Source organism: Melospiza georgiana, chromosome 3 (genome assembly GCF_028018845.1).
Source record: "Melospiza georgiana isolate bMelGeo1 chromosome 3, bMelGeo1.pri, whole genome shotgun sequence".
NCBI classification, from domain to species: Eukaryota; Metazoa; Chordata; class Aves; order Passeriformes; family Passerellidae; genus Melospiza; species Melospiza georgiana.
In genome coordinates, this window is record NC_080432.1 from 33,179,326 (window position 1) to 33,196,458 (window position 17,133).

Consider the following 17,133-nt stretch of genomic DNA (forward strand, 5'->3'; position numbering starts at 1 on the left):
TACTTTTTTTTCATACTGCAACCTCAGGCATATTTACAGAATAGGTAAACATTGGAATAGACCACCAGCAACATGGAAGTACTCTTTCATTTCACTCTTCATTAGGGTTATAAAAAATCAAGCTGCACAAATGATTCATGAATACACATATTGCCAAAGAAGTGATTTTTATTGCTTTGTATTATCTATTTCCTGACGTGTCTTGAAGACCTGGAGGTTTTAATGATGGCTGTGAAACTAGATCTGCCAATAGAATAGCTAGTCAAACTTGGATCAAAGCCACACTCTGCAGGGCCACTCACTGCTAATGCCAACAATGGAAAGAATAATTTGGTGTTGATCCTGCAAGTGTGTGAAATTCCTGATTTATAAACTCAACAATGTTTCCGTAAACCATGATGCTTATTGAAGTTAGACACAGGCCTTAGTTTGCTACCTTTAAGTCAGTATTTATTCAATAGCCAAAAAAGCTGAACTACCTGCCTTGGTTACATAAGAACCTCAATGCCAGTACTTTGCCACTGCTTTGTTAGTTTTCTGATACTGCTTTCTTTACCCAGTTCTGTGCCTAGGGAAAAAATTTAAGTGGTGCCATTCATCAGTAAATGGACCAATACATCCCAAAATCTTATCTCTACTTGCACACCTGACATGTAGCAAAGTTCCTGTACTATAGTTTGTAAAGGCCAGTGTGTAGATAACCTCAGGCAAAGAAGTGCAAGTTAATCACACAGTTGGGCGACTGACATCATCCATAAATTCTTCAGATATAATGGCACCAGCATGCTAATTTATGTGAACTGATGTCCATTTGCTTATCATAGACTGGAAACTGTTTCACATAAAACAAAATTCTAATGCATCATATGGAGTTATAGCCTATGCTAATTGCTTCTGGCATATTTCCCCTTGTAACCATTTAGCCAGCTCTTGGAGATGGTAAATGCAGCTTTAAGAATGTTTCAAAAGAAAGTATTTTTCCTTAAAGTTAAATACACTAACTGTCCTGAGAAGTAATGAAATTTACTTTCATGCATATATTTATAAATTAAACCATCCAACTAATCTATATTGAGATAGAATACAGTATATATTGATACTTAAATACAAATGGATGCTACAGATGAGGATTTATTACTAAAATCTAAATAACAAAATATAGTCAAATAAATATTTAAGAGCAAGGTTCTTACTTGCTTCATTAAGAGCTTCCTATATCTTTTAGGCAAAAGAGAACTCAGGACTAATTTCATCACTACACCGAACCTAAACTGTACAAATGTTAGAGTCTGAGTATGTCCTTATGTAGACAGAGTTTAGGGTTCAAATTGGTTCTTTTTCATCTCTGAAGGGATTCTTTCAAGCACTTCTCAACATAACTCTTAGGGACTTTACTGGGGACACAGCATCCATCAGACCTAGTGGTTCTGTAGCAGTGGGAAGTAATAGGAATGCTGGAGGAATTTAGCCAATCTGGGAGCTAAAGCCTAGAGTTACCTTCAGTTTGTACAAAGGCATTTCCTTAAGTCTGTTAAGTCTAACAGTGCCATAACCAGTCTGTTAAGTGAGTGGAAACTCACACATAATATGACTATTATTATTTAATTATATTTTAGGTCAATTTCTGTTAAATCAATTTCTGTTAAACTTAATTACATTCCTCTATGGCTTTAAACTGGGGCAGCTTCTATTAAGTTTACTTTCTCCTGGGTTTTCACGCTAAAGACAAATGAAAAAGGTCTGGCTACTAAATGAGGGCAGCTATTAAATAAGGACAGTTTGTATTAAGGCTGAATGGTAAAGATGTGGCTACTGGTTGAGAAAACCACTTAGTACAACAAGTGTCCTTTATTTAATAAAAAATAGCATAAAGAAGGAATGAGAAGAAAACAAACTTTGGTCAATAACTCTTATTCTCACAAGAAACTTAACAAAATGTCCATAGTTTCATGAGAACTTCCTCCAAAGTTTCTCTTAGAAATGAGTGAGGGCTGATTTGATATAGGCTCCTCCTTAATGAAAAAGGAGAAAATTAGGTACAAATCCTGGCTCTGGAGTCCAAAAGTTGGAAGGACTTGCAATATGATTTTAGATAGGTGTTGACATATAAAAATTCTGCCAGTGTTACTCTAGAATAGATAAGACAGAGAACTGTACAGTGTAGTTCAACTAAAAATTACATTATAATTCTGGAAAGAACAAATTGTAAACAAATTTTTGAAATTAAAAATATGCTTTCTTTGTGTGAGAGACAGGGGCCAGTTTCATGTATTCATGGGCATTATGTCATGTTCCACATTGTGCTGCTTTATGGAGTTCTGGATATGTGAAACACTCAAAGGCAGTCTAATCTGAGTGCACAAGTGTATCAATCTCTCTGTCCATCAACAAGTAAATTTCCATAATGTTGATGTTTTAATAAAACCCAGTAATTTCATAAATACATTCCTTCTATTTTTGACAATTCTTTGTGTTTTTTACAATGCACAGTTCTAATAATTTTTATCTGCAAAAATGTTTATGAACAGTGAGGTTATACTTGTCCAGACACAATGTGATGGCTAATGAAAATATGAGGAGAATCTTTCCTCCACCTGGCTCGACATTCCACATAAGAAACACAGTGGGCCACCTTGGGGCCAAAGTAGTTGGCAGCAACTTAGCCCAATGACAGGAAAAATCTGTTTGGCTGAGGGCCTACACCTAATCCTCACTAAACATCTGTTAGGTTTCATAAGAAGAATGTTGAAGGTGATATACATATTAGTTTTCAAATGTACCCCAGTAAAGGGATTACTGCAGTGATTCTTGATTGCACTTGGCAACTCATGCATTTTAAAAATTGAAACAATAATAAGATCCATTTGTCCAAATTAGCTCAACAATTAATTTTTAACTTTTTTAAACTGAAAAGATGGCCTTTTTTTCACCTGAAAGACACGTATTTCTGTGAACTCTGGAGTAAAGGACTCAAATTAGCAAAATATCAATATATCAGTTGCCAGATAAGAGCTCACACAGACCAACTTTGACATATTTTGATGTACCTGAAGTCATACTGCTCATCTTACCTGTTAAAGAGCACAAAAGTATTTCTTGGTTAAAATATCTATGCAGTGCGTAAGCTTTATGGTTTTCGATGGTTTTAAACCTAAACTAAATACTAGGGAATTTGATCAACATGCCAAAGTACTGAAAACCAAATATTTTTGTAGTCTTCCAAAGTAAGGTATACCCAGAAGAGATCTATAGTGGGTGTGGGGAAAAAAAATACAAAGCTCCAACCAGTCCATGTTCTCAGTGAAGCAGGAATACCACTTGCTATCTTGTTTTGTTGGCACACATCAAAGGTCCATCTAAATAACAAGTTATGAGCCATGGTTTAGGTTTAGGCAGGGAATGAAGAGTGATAGAAGGATTATGAACAGAGAAGCAGATTCTGTTTTTGCAGTTCATCCAGTGATACGGATTTTAAACCAGAGAAGTTATGGCTTCACTTATTTTCCAAGATTTAGTCTAGTCTTCCTAGGATTCTACCTTTTCAAGAAGAGCGAATATTTCAAGGATTTCAGATCAAGACACCATTGAAGATATAATAGAATGTTTAAGTCTGGCTTTGCTGAGTTGTGATCTAACTTTCTGCACAGAATACACTTAAAGGAATAATAATGAGAGATCAGAGGTTGGTGACTATCAGTATGGTTCATTATAGGTGACAATGTAATGCACAAGAAATAATGTTATGAAAAAGAGGATGTAGTACCAGCTGTACTTTGGAAGAATAATATACTTATTAAACAGCATAAAAGAAGCTTGATAATCCTGTTTTTTTTCATGTATAACTTGCATATGCTGCTCTATGTAGCAGTCTTTGCCATGTGATTAGACAAGATTTCTAGAAATACTGGTTTACTAGACTCCCTTATATTTCTGTGCTTGAGAAAGCAAAGATTTGTCTGAGATGTTCTGAATGGCAAACCCTGCATGGATTTTGTCCAACAGCTTTCATTTACACTGAGAGAGTAATGATCTTGGTCACCCAGCATTTCATCTGTTTGTTTCCACTGTTACCTGAGTAATGGTCATGGATCAGGATAACAAATTCACTAGAGGGAAATAATTACCTCTATTTTAGAGAGGTTTCAGCTTAAGTACAGGGAAAGACAACAGATGTATAGAAGAAATAGAGTAAGAACATAGAGTAAGAAAAGTTCTAGACAGAAACCTGACAAGCTATTGGTTCTCTTCTGTAACTATGAAAAAGATCTGCTTTATTGTATCCACACCAGTATCTTTACCAATTAATATTCATAGCATGGCTTGCGCATGAAACTTAAATCCAAATTTTCCCTTGCATTCATTGTCAATAATCCATATTCAAAACAAATTATAAAAAGAAAATTTTGGTTAGCTCGTGTATACTGGGGGGAAAAAAATCTAGTTCAACAAACCCTATTTAAGGTGCAATAACCTACAAGTTCTGAGCATAGATGAAGAGCCAAATCTATTTTTCTTAAACTAGAATAAACCCAGAACACACCTAATGAATTCAAATAAATTATTCTGAATTCATAACAGTGTAAATGAGAACAGAATGTGGTGCAACATGAATAGGCATAGGATAAAGAGAATGATAATTGATAAATATATTTGATAATGGAGGGGAACCTACACTTAAAGAAATAGTTTATTTAGTGCCACAAACTTTCTGCAAATAAAAGAATAGTAAATGAATGCTTTACCACATGGAGCTTTTATCTTTACCTGACAAGCTCGTTATTCACAGAAACAGCATCCAGGTATTTCTTCAGTGCATAAAAATTATGGATATACTTCCGAACGTAATAGCCTCGCCACGTTTTCTGGATCTGGAGGAAATAAATACTTTCTAAGTATACTTCAAATCAAAATTTTGCATGCATATCATATATATGTACTAGATCCCAAGTACCTCTTTCCTTAAAAGTGATACCAGGTAGAAACACCGATAAATTTCAATGAAGAAAGTAGTGTAGGTTGTAACATATTGTAGCACTGAGTCACCCCTTTACCAACATCTACTGCTACACTTTCACGTTTGTGCTCTACAAAGGTCTAAACAGTATAAAAGCCTTCCCAGGAACTCAATGAATCAGACTTTCTGGAAAGTTCATTTATAAATTGCAGTTCTTTCATCTCCAATGTAAAATGATTCATTTCTATTTGTTCCACATTAGTTTCATTCTTCTCAAGAAATACTATTCTCTTGCATAACAGAAAAAGCCTAACCTAGAGAAAGCCTAACCTGGAGAAAAAAAGCTCTTTATCTGTAGCTAGTTATAAAGTTGCATTTGAATAGAAATTAGGCAACATCCTCCAACAAAAAGGGTTAATATTTTGGTGCATTTTGAAAAGCATCGTTTGAAAAAAAAAAAAAAAGACAAAGAAAAAATAAAAGAGGAGAAAAAAAATACTAAGTCTACCCAACTTTCCCCAAGAACAGATTTGAACTGAAGGTTTAAATGTTTTTAAAACTTCTGATACTTGAAAATTCTAATCATCATGCTTCTGAAATCATTACCTGTTTACCAGCTATCTGCTTTTTGGCATGGCAAAGTGAGCATTCAGAATAGACAATTAAGCATTGGAATGGGCTGCCCAGGGAGGTGGTGGAGCCACCATCCCTGAAAGCACTTGAGAAAAAAATGAACATGGCACTTAGTGCCATGGTCTAGCTGACAAGGTGGTGATCAGTCAAAGGGTTGGACTCAATGACTTTAGAGGCCTTTCACAACCTAAATGATTCTGTTATTCTGTAATTAGATAAAAAGCTAGCAGGACTGCCATTTGTTGAGTTATATTTATCTCTGTGCCACAACATGCAGAGCTGAAAGATGTAACTTGCTCTATTCAGCCATGCTGAGGGTTGCTCTTGCTCCTGATTCTCCTCGCCATAAGAGGTCAGTGTACTCTGGATGTCTACGTCTGAAAAACAGACTAACCATCTTTTCCTCTCTTCTCAGGGTCTAGCTCCTCCATATTTAAATCCATCCTTGAGTTTATTATTTATTTTCCAGCAAAATATTCTTTACTTCATTGCATTTTGTCTCCTTTTTTCTCAATATTTTTCTACTTTAATATCTCAATTTCTATCTTCTAGTCTGCAGTAGATTCATTTGCCACAATATCCATCTCTTTGACCTTTATAGCTTTGAAATCTTAAAAGACATAGCAGCTGAAAGGCAGAATCTACATTTAAAAAGCAAGACGTTGGAGGTTTTACTATCCAGAAGCAAGTATCATCTGCATCCCCTTATATAAATGCATAGAAAAGTAAAATGTTGCAATGTACTAAGAGCTCTCCTTTTCCTGTGAGCCCCTAGCTACCAGACTTTTCAAGAAATTATACACTTCGTTGTATCTATAAGGAACATTTTTTTTACATCAACCTTTCTCTTTCCAGAACCAAGGGATGACTTTTTAAGTGGAGTGAAACCCATGTTTTTGCTATTTTGCTTTTTTTCTTAGCCTACCTCTTTCTAAATATGCGCCTTTTTAAAAAAAATAAAAAGGGGAAGGAAAACAATGTCATGGGTTTTGTGTTTGATTCAGGAAGAAAGCAAATTAAAAAAAGCTGCCAATTGCCCAGATTATCAGTAACCATTGCACTCAGTAATTTCAGAATATTTATCATCAAGTCTTGGGAGTGCTCTTCAGTAACAGGCAAAACTCTCTCTGCTCCTACCAGTTCCAGCACAGTCCAATCCTGTACCACTGTGACAACTGACAAAAGCATGCAATTTTTCCACCTCCAGACTTTTACCGAAGCCATCTAAAATGGCAGGGCTGAAAATTTCATACTTTGGCACCATTTTGCATTCTCAAACCCCCAAACACTATTCTTCAAAGTAAAAACCAACATTTGGCCTCAATTGATGGCACCTTGGGGTACAGTTATAATTATCCTTTTATGCGAGATTTAACAAAAGAAAAAGAATTACAGAAAAGCTCTCAGTAATTCTTTATAAGTTAGTTATTAAGAATAACAAAATATTAACTTCCAGTGTTGAAATGTTCTTCTATTTCCCCTTTGTGCATCAGCATGGAATTTCCTCCCTTCCCAAATAAGACTTAAAAGCAATTCCAAAAGTTGGGGTTTTTTTTAACTATGTGTTGTTATTTGTTTATGATTGGCTTTGTTTGGTTTGGGGGTTTTGTTGTTGTTGTTGTTGTTGTTGTGTTTCATTTTGTTTCTGGGGTTTTCTGGGTTTTTTGGTTTTGCTTTTTGTTTTGGTTTGGTTTGGTTTTGGGTTTTTATAGTTTTGGGTTTTGGGCTTTTTTGGGATTTTTTTTTTTAAGTGAAAGGGGTTTGGACCTCTATTGTTATATATTCATATTGCCATAATATGAACATATTGTTCATATTATAAGATGTTATTATAACATGCTATAATATGAACATGTATTATAACATGTTCATATTGTTATAATATGAACAAATAAGAGTTCTGGGAACAAGAAAGGTTCTGGACATGCTGCTTTGCACTGGGTGATAGTAAATTTCATATTCTTTGCAACACTACTTTCTCATACACAAGCTTATTGGGTTAAAAAGGAATAGAGAAAGAGCAGAGAATGGGTATGCCTTCAGAGATCTGGGATTAAGCAAAATCCTTTGCATGTGAATAAGGATCTTAGCTTTATTTTTCTGTTTGGCTTCAAAATTTCTCAACAAGAGCAACTTGGCTCCCTTATAGCCATGTGCTCATTAATGCAGGATTATGGTCCCTTTGAAACTCTTTCTGACAGTCTTCACCTCACAGTTATAAATGCAGAATTGGATATTTCTGGGTTAAAGGATCAAAACTCAAACTGAAAGACAAAAGGCTCAAATAGTATAAAGCTATAATTACCTCCAATGGGCTCAGTGTACCAATTAAATGCTGCACTCTACCTTTATTTACACCACTCTCTGTTTGGAATGAACTCACTGATTTCAACTGAATGAAACCTAAGTAAGAAAAACTACATTGTGTTTCAGATTATTTTATGCCTGATTTCTGTTTCCCTAATACTGTTTGTCAGTAATCCCAAAACTGAAGATTAATCTTTTTAGAAAAGACCATTTTTAAAAAACCTTCTGATGATGCCATATTTTCAATTTGAAAGTTCTAAATGTTTGCTTTTATAAAGAAGTATAATGTTATGACTGCATTTCTTTTTAATTCCAAGGTGAACATTTAAAAAATTCTTGAAAAAGAAGAGACAAGTGTGTGTATGCCCTTCAAAGTAATTAGCAAGTTTCAACAGTGATTGGTACAAAACAATTATTGTCATTGATCAGCACTGAACAGATAATTTTAAACAAAGTCATTGTGTGCTCAGCAGATTACAGCTTGTTAACGGGCAAGTTCTAAATGACCTCTTAAGCTAGTCAAATCAATGATGCATATTCCTCATTAAGTAACATCAAAATGTAAGTGGTCTTATAAATAATGTTTATTTTAAGCACTAAAACAAATGGCAAAACCTTGATATAGCAAAAGCCATCTGCTCGTGGAATTTTTTTTTGCCATAGGATTACTTTTGTTGCTGAAAATTTACAGGAACCTTAAATCTTCTAACAGAGAGAATAATATTTTGCCTTGAAACTGAAACCAATTTAAACAAGATCTCTGATTTAATTTTAAAAGGTTAAACTGATAGCTCTGATTACAACCAAATGCAATCCAGAAGGACAAGACGTAGATTGGCTTCAAAACTATGAGCATGTGTATGCCCTCGATACTTCAAATACCAAAATTGAAACTGCCTTTCTAAAGAGTGACTATAAACTGAAATAAATATCAATAACACCATGAGACAAAACAAAGTGCTTAAATAGAAAAACATGCGCAGTTATATTTTTAGAACACTGAGTTATATTAATCATGAATCAAGCTCATGATGAGTGAACATAAGGAACTGTTGGCTTAGGAAGCCTGAAGTTTGAGCACACATGACCTGTGCAGAAATGCAACAGGCCTGATTTGCTATTGGACCTTGATTAGCTCTTCAAGAAACACAGGACAGAAAAAAACACAAAAGCATTCAGTGTTTCAGACTGGTACCATTTAATGTCTCCTCTGCAGAAATGGCTGCACTAGATTTAGATAGAGGAAAATCAGATTCTGACATTTGCAACTAAATAAAGATCTGTTCTATTGTTTTCTATTGATTTAAATTTCCATTAAAGAAAAGGACACGACTGAAAAAATGGTACTTTGAAGATTTATATCACCTAATGATTCAACATTATATTTCCATTACAAATGAATGGGAACACATTCAATTTCTTTTAAAAATGAAAGACCAAATGCAAAACTCCATTTGACTAGAATACATAATTAGCTCTGAAATTTGGTCTTCAAATATCTTCTGGAAGTACAGAGGCAACTTTTAAGAGCTGGCTTACATCTTACGTTTTCTCACTCATCTCAGCTGCATGAGTAAATAGCATTTATCCACTGAGGAATACTTTCAAACTAGCTAAGTAAGGAATGAACTATAGCAACAACAAAAAGGTACATTTGTGAGGTATTAAACTGCTGTTAAATACCTTCAGTTCTTTAACATGTACCAAATGTAAGATTCTACTTTGTGCATTTGAGAGAACTAGAACTAAGTAAAACACCTGATGAGTATAGGTCTCTTAACTATGAGTCATTCTGGACTCAGAGAGGCCACAAAATTAAAATCCATCCCAAGAATCGTCTTACTCTACACGAGTTTCCCTGTGTTAATCCCTGGGTTAATCTCCATTGTCACCATATTCCTGCATTTGGTAGAATTCAAAAGGTAAGGTGCCTGGTTTAAAAAGATACAGGCTTCTAAAGTAAAGCACTTGTATATCACAAAATGAAAAAAAGAAGCAACATAAAAAGACTTAATCACAAAAATTATTTTATGTCTTCCCAATATTTGTTTTACATATTTGTTCAAGTGCAGTTTCAAAGTTCAGGAAAAAAAGCTTGTTTCTAGTTAAATATGTTTTGCCGTTCCACCCACAACAAACATAATTTGCTGTAGATTCATTGAAGTTCAAGGTCTGTTTATACACTTCTTCATCTAGCAAAATTCACTCTTAATATCATCAATGAGTTCAGTTCCACCTCTGTGTTTAAGCAATAAAATTGTCCTGTGCTCTCTAACTCTTGAGATCCAATACAGCAAATGCCATACACTAACAAGAGAAAAAGAACAGCCACATCAACAAGCTTAAAAGCCCTGTAGTTTTTCAGAATTGCAAATACATATCTACTTTTGCAGAACAAATGTTCTTACATTTGTAAGAACACTGGCAGATAGAATGTTGGAGGGTTTTATCGGTATCATACATTAGAAGGTCCAATGGGCATTTAAATGGGGCAAAGACACACTGATGTACCTCAAATTCAGCTACAGTTTTCAAATACAACCCTGACGACTCAGTGAAACTTTAATTTTTAACTATGTACTATTTCCTGCTGTTGCCATCAGCATATCAATCAAGTGTATATCATTCTGCTTTGCTCATTTTATTAAAAGCAAATTCGGAGCACAATTGACTTTTCATTTGTTTAACAAGTGAAGAAATATTTACCCTGACAGCCATTTCATTGTAGAATTTCTCCTTCTTAATAAAATATGCTCTCTGTGAATAAAAAAAAAAAAAGATGGCACATATTTCAGTTACACAAAGACAGTCCTGCTATTTTTACATATAAAAGATAAGAATCTTTATACATAATACATAATAAGAGTTCTAGGCTAAGAGAGAATAAAATAAAACTTTGTATTGAAGAGATAGGCTTCCTAATACATAATGCAGGCTTAACCAGAAAAATCTATGGTAGTCAAACTAGGAGCTAATGGAGATATATGATCATAAAATGCTCTCCGCTGAGTTTGATAATCAATGGTGCTCTACTGAGAGTAGAATAACAAAGCAGAAATATTCACAAGTGCTGGTGACATGTAGTATTGTATGATTTATTCACTGGGGTTCTTTTAGCCAAAACTCACAGAAACATAAAAGGAATTCATATTTCAAGATGTCTGGTTTAATGAAAAATTCAGAGAAATGCTGTCTTCAGTCGAAATCGTTCAAGGATACGGATGCAGTGATGGAGCAAAATTGTGCTTTCCAACCATCTGTACTAAATGTTATGTACTTAGCTGCCTCCCGAGTAATCGTTAGGAATTTTGTTTCATTTAATATGCATTTCAACATCATAAAATCATAAATACAATGATACCATGTTACAGTGAATCCCCTGATATAGAAAACATTTCCTGAAGTCCTGGTTTCCTTCCAATAAAGTAGAATTCCTCTCATAGTGAACGAATCCCCTATTATACTAAGCAATCACTTGGCAGCATAGGTTATTTTAATGGATACATCACTTTAAACTAAGCTTTCACATCTGTTCCGCCCTCTAATTACAAATGCAAAATGAACATAATTCACAATTGTATCATAAAAAGTAAAATATAAGTACTTTGAATGCAAGAGTATGTCCTTTATTTAGCACAACATGCAGCTTTTATGTGTTTCTCATGTTTTAGACACAAATCAAAGGCAAAAGTGCTTTCCCCTGATATAGTGATTTTCTCCCCCATGGCAAACAGGAATTCACTATAAAAGGGTTTCACTGTAATTAGTGTTATTTGAATTGCCTAGTCTGATCCAAAGCAAATTGTCTGTGGAGAGCAGCAGGACTGGATTATTTATCAACAGTCTGGGCAATTAAGAAACAGTTGGCTGCAATATGTTATTTACAAATGAACACAATGATGCTACTTCATTTTAAATTCTCTTTCTTCATTACATTAAGCAAGGCATAATTCCTGCAGTTTAATTAAGGTGCATTTTAAATGCTCACTTTAATATCATACCAATCTACTAATAATGGAAACAGTACAAAAGATATTTCTTACATGAAAGAAAATTGCAGAATTGTTAAAGTTCAAAGAAGTTTCACATGTGCATGTGGATGTGCATATATACACATAAATATATCCATATATATATATATATGTATGTATTCAAAGGAAAATCTACCCCAAATGTACAAATTAGAATAAATAATGGACTGTCTCTCTCCCCTTTATTCTCCATAGGTATTTACTGAGTGATACTAACTGTAGATAGCTAATAATGGACTGAAATAATGCTTGCCTGACTTAAGTATATCCCTATACTGCTTGATTAAATTGATGCAATTTTGGGTTGCAGCTCATCTTTTCTTTCTTTGGAAGGGAACGTAAGAGTTACCACACTACCAAATAGATAAAATACATTTTAATGGAAGCCTAAAATGTTCCTAAGCTTAAAAACATTCATCAGATTTCTGTCCATCAGTGATTAAAAGAAACTATTTTACACCTTTTTGTTTATTCTTCTCATATTTGAAAGCTGCGAGCACTTAGGTCTGAATGCATACCATTTCACTGAAGAACATAATAAATAAATAGGACACCTTACATCATTAATGCTCTTAATATCATCCATACTGAGAGACAATGTGGGACCACTTTGACTCTGAGCTTGGCCAAGTATTGAAGATCTCCCCCTACTACTTACAAAAACAGTCAGGGGCAACCAAGGTTTGATCTTGCACACCCCACATTCCTCACACTAAGGTGTGAGGAATCCAGGCCTTACCCTACCACCACTTAAGAGGGTCACCCAAAACAAGAAGGAAGTTACACATTCCTGCTTTTACTCAACTCTTGCTCTAAATCACAAGTCTTTCCAATGCAGAACTGCTCATGCAACTGTCCTTCAACTTTATTCTTGCACCAAAAGCCAAAGGCTGTGTCAACATCTAGGTTCTTTTGCAAATGTATTGGCCCTTTGTTTTCTAATCCTGATTCAAAAGTTCTACTATTACAAATGATAGAGAAGGTGTTCATTGCTATTCACAAAAACAATGTGTCATAATTTAGTGTCATAATTTAGTGCTTCAACACAAGTCTACATTTATGTGCTCTCCTAATAAGCAAAAGATTCTTTCCAGAACTGGGGCCTGCTTGTCCAGAAACACTTTTCTTATTTTTAAGTGGAATTTCATGCAGTTCAGCCCATGCCCTATGGATTGCCTCTCATTTTTCACTAAGTGCCAATTCAAACGTGACACTGCCTCGTTGACTCTCTGGAAATAATTACTTTCCCAAATCATCCATGTACCGTCTCTACTTCTGAGCCAGGATGTCTTTGTCGTGAATTCTGACATTAGTATACAGGCCTTCCTACCAGCTTACCTTAAGTGTAGGTTTTCAAAACATATTTGAAGCCTTGGATGCACAAACTTTTGTATACTTTCTCATAGTGTATTTAAAAACATGCTTGGGGATCATCTACAAATGATGGTGTCTTCTTTAGTTTTAAAGAGTTAATACAAAATGACAAATTCAAAGAATTTGAGGAACCAGGGATCTGACTGAGTTTGAGAATGAGATCGAGGTTGAGAGAAGGAAGCAACACATGGTCTAAATTGTGAATGTGATCATGGTGTATTTTGGAGGGGTTGTAGAGCAAATAGGTATTTGCCTAATTCCTATTGGACTGGAACTATTTAAAACTGGTTATTGACTTGAAGGTAAATCACTTAGGGTGGTGCCAAACTACATAACATAAAATATTCACTTTTCTCAACTGCATCTCCTTCCAAAGTAAACTGAAAATATGGCCATCATGCATTCCAGTTTCATATAATAATGAAATGTTACAATTCCCCTTGCTTTAGCAAATGATTCCTTGGCATTGAGAAAACAGTAATAAAGAAACAATGATGCATAGTTTGTTTCATGTTCTGGTGTTTGCCTGGTTCTAAAATTCATACCTTCCTGCAGGTCATGCAAACTTTCAGAATTCAACACAATCAATGTAACCAAGTTGTTAAGAAAACTGTAGCAGAGCATTTCTTAATTTTAGCTTGAAATTAATTAGGAAACAAAGCTTTATATCAAATCACTTTTATTTAGAATAGAAAGGCACATAACTTTAATCATATAAATGCCATCAATAGCTGCAAGACTTTTTAGGTTTTTTACCAAATATTTCTGTTAGCAATCAAAGGAAGAGGCTCTGGAGGAGAAGCAAATGAAATACTAGTGGTGATGCACATATGGACAGCCAATCTGATGAACCTCAGCCTTTGTTATTTTCCGCATCAGTACCATTCACATTTCACAATTTTGAATATAATCATTAAAATGATTTATTATCAAGCAATCATGGGTATTTTGTGCATATGCTTTGCCTTGTTTGCTGGCAGCAGATACCAATCCAATCATTATCAGCAGACAAATTTTAAAGTGACCATTGTATTTAAGGAACTGTCATGCCAAAGGCATCATTGTCTTTCATAGTCAGGAGTCATTTCAACAGTTACTAGCAAGAGTTCATTGCAAACATTGCCTGATCTTTTAACTTGAAAATTATATTAAGCTGCTGAGATTTTGCTTTTTACATATTACGTTAATTGAATAAAGATAGCAAAATAACAAATATAAGGTATTAAGTCACACTTTATATTTAAGTCCACCCCAAAACACATGGAATACAGCAGTCCAAAGGGAGTAGAATTATCTCATACTTGTGTGGTTCTCAGGTTGGCTTCCAATCAAGCTGTTCTATTTAGTCTTCTCCAATCAAAGTGATGGCAAAACAAAACAAAATGTAGTGTTTAAGAGGAAAAGATCATTTCCTGTGCTGATTGCTGTAAAATTTGTAAGCTTTCTAATGAGATTCTCTTCCTCTAGAGCCCTGGCTAGCACTGGATAAGTACTGGAATCCAGAAACTGGATGAATTCATCATCTGATTTAGAATGTGTGTATTAAGTTGCAGAATTTTTTGTCCTACATTGTTCCATACACTTCAGATTTGGCAAGAATTTCAGTTATGTCTTTTTGAAGAACTAAATATTCATAAGTCTTTATTGATTAAAGACAATTTTACTTTTCAGAATTATATTCAAGAACAGAAAGCTGAGGAGAGCTTTATGATGTTAGCTCTCTCAGGTCTGTGAATTACAGGCAAATTGTCTGATCACGTTGATTTCTTCCTTCCCTTGTCCCAGTGACTGCACAGATCCTTTCTTTTCATTAACAAATTTTAATATAGATTATCATGTCTCTCTTCTACAGAAACTTTCCTAGATTAAACAAACCTTCCTTATACTCAGGAATAATATTCAGCTGAAGTCCTACTTTTTTCAAAACAGAACCCAATGCAACCATGCAGCTACCTGCTCTGTATTCAAGAATTACTTTTAGAAGATGAGTGAAAACCACAGACTGAAAGGATGGCTCATCATTTATCAGTTAAGCCAGCTAGTAAGTTGGAAGAGAGAAAATCTTTACATAGATTATTGATAGACTAGGGGAAAAAATAAATGAACTTTCAGGTAAGCGCGTCCTGATACTTGAAAACATAATTTAGTAGGGTGTATGAACTTTGGTTGGAAATATATGGTTTATTTTAGCTCTTTTTTTACTTCTTTAATCATCTGTTTTGACTTAAAAGCAGCAATTTAACAAAATTAATCAAGAATAAATGACTAACAAGTTTAACAGTATTGTAAAACATTAGTATAAATTGATAAATTAGTGAAGTAAATCACATACTTTATGTTAAATTATTTTCTTCTTAGTCCCCTAAACCTTATAGCAGAGGTTTTAGATTGTGTGCTATCACACACATTCACTCTCTTCAGGCCCATCACAGGAATTAGACCAACTACAATCTGCTTTGTGCCTTAAGGCAAGACCTCAAATACTTCTAGGTTAATTAAGTAAGAAATTTAAACCACTAAAACATAAAATAGCAATGTGTAGACACATTGGCTTATTTTATTTTCAAAATTAAAAGTTCTGCCAGAAAAAAAAGAAAAAAAAAAGGAAAAAGAAGAAAAAAAAAAACAGAAGCAGCATCTTGTAAATCTCCAATCCTGCAATTAGTATCATGTGGGCAGACTTCTGCATGAGCAGATCTCATTGCTGGTTTGGGGACCAACACTCCAGGGCTGCAAACACTTAAACACTGACTTATCTTGATTTTTAAGTGTAGGCTTGCTGAAATTAATGATGCTTTTCATTGCAGTACAGTTAAGAGTGTGTCTGTGTGTATAAAAGATGGAGTTTCAGCTTTTTAATTTCATGATGAGCAAATGAATTATTCATACGTATTCTACAAAAAACCAAACAAAATTCTAAAAAGTACTTTTCTACCTCCACTACTTCTTTGAAGCTTTTTCTTCTTAGATAACCTCTCCACCACTTCTGTATCAAAGTCGCCATTTTGCTCAGATATCTAAAATGAAACATATTAACAAAGTAATTAGTTTTTCAGACTTAAGACCCATTAAAATTTCATGATAATAAAAATAACATACAGTGTATCATGCATCATACAAATGACCACTACAAGCATACTTTATGCATATACATGTATATATATATACATATACATATATACATTTGCACACACACACAGACACACATAGACCGTAATATACATATATTTATTCATACACACATACTTTTGTTTTTGGAAAACATGGGCTACTGTAAACTTACCTGTATACTATTAGAAAAGATCAATGAAAAAGCCTTACAAATTTAATTTGCATAATAAATTGTTTCATTTTCATGGTTTTAACCAACAATTCTGACCAGTTCGGAATTTTTTCTGTCACACGCAACATTTTCACATACCATTATACCATTATACTATTTCATTATACCATATACCATTTTTAACTATTTGACAAAACCTACTGACACTTGAATTTTTAGATACTTTTTCACTTTTAGACACCTTTATGATTTATAAAATTACGCCTAGCTTAATTGTGAATGTTTACTTTGTCCTTAATTAATTAATTTTTATATGGACATATATGTTGCTACTAAAAAGTTCATAATTGATGTCACATAAACTTTTGCAGAAAATTATTGAATCATTACTTTGGGAAATGGAAAAAGCTGTACAAGGGACATCAGCTGTACAAGGGACATCCTAACTATGGACATCAAACTTATAATCCTGCACTGCACTCAGTGAAGGCGGTCTTTGGATAATTCAGAACACTGAGAATTGGCAACATTGAGCCTGTGGTCCTAAGTAA

At 34.2% G+C, this 17,133-nt stretch overlaps 1 protein-coding gene across 1 annotated transcript in view; it reads right to left on the reverse strand.

The window, feature by feature from the left end:
- Positions 1-17,133, reverse strand: part of SPATA17 (spermatogenesis associated 17) — an 87,067-nt gene that overhangs the window by 64,661 nt on the left and 5,273 nt on the right. Inside the window, exons 3-5 of the mRNA XM_058020993.1 lie at positions 16,235-16,316; positions 10,601-10,651; positions 4,765-4,868 (exon numbers count right to left, since the gene is read on the reverse strand). Of these exons, the coding sequence (XP_057876976.1) occupies positions 4,765-4,868; positions 10,601-10,651; positions 16,235-16,316 (237 nt within the window). The remainder of the gene's footprint in view (positions 1-4,764; positions 4,869-10,600; positions 10,652-16,234; positions 16,317-17,133) is intronic.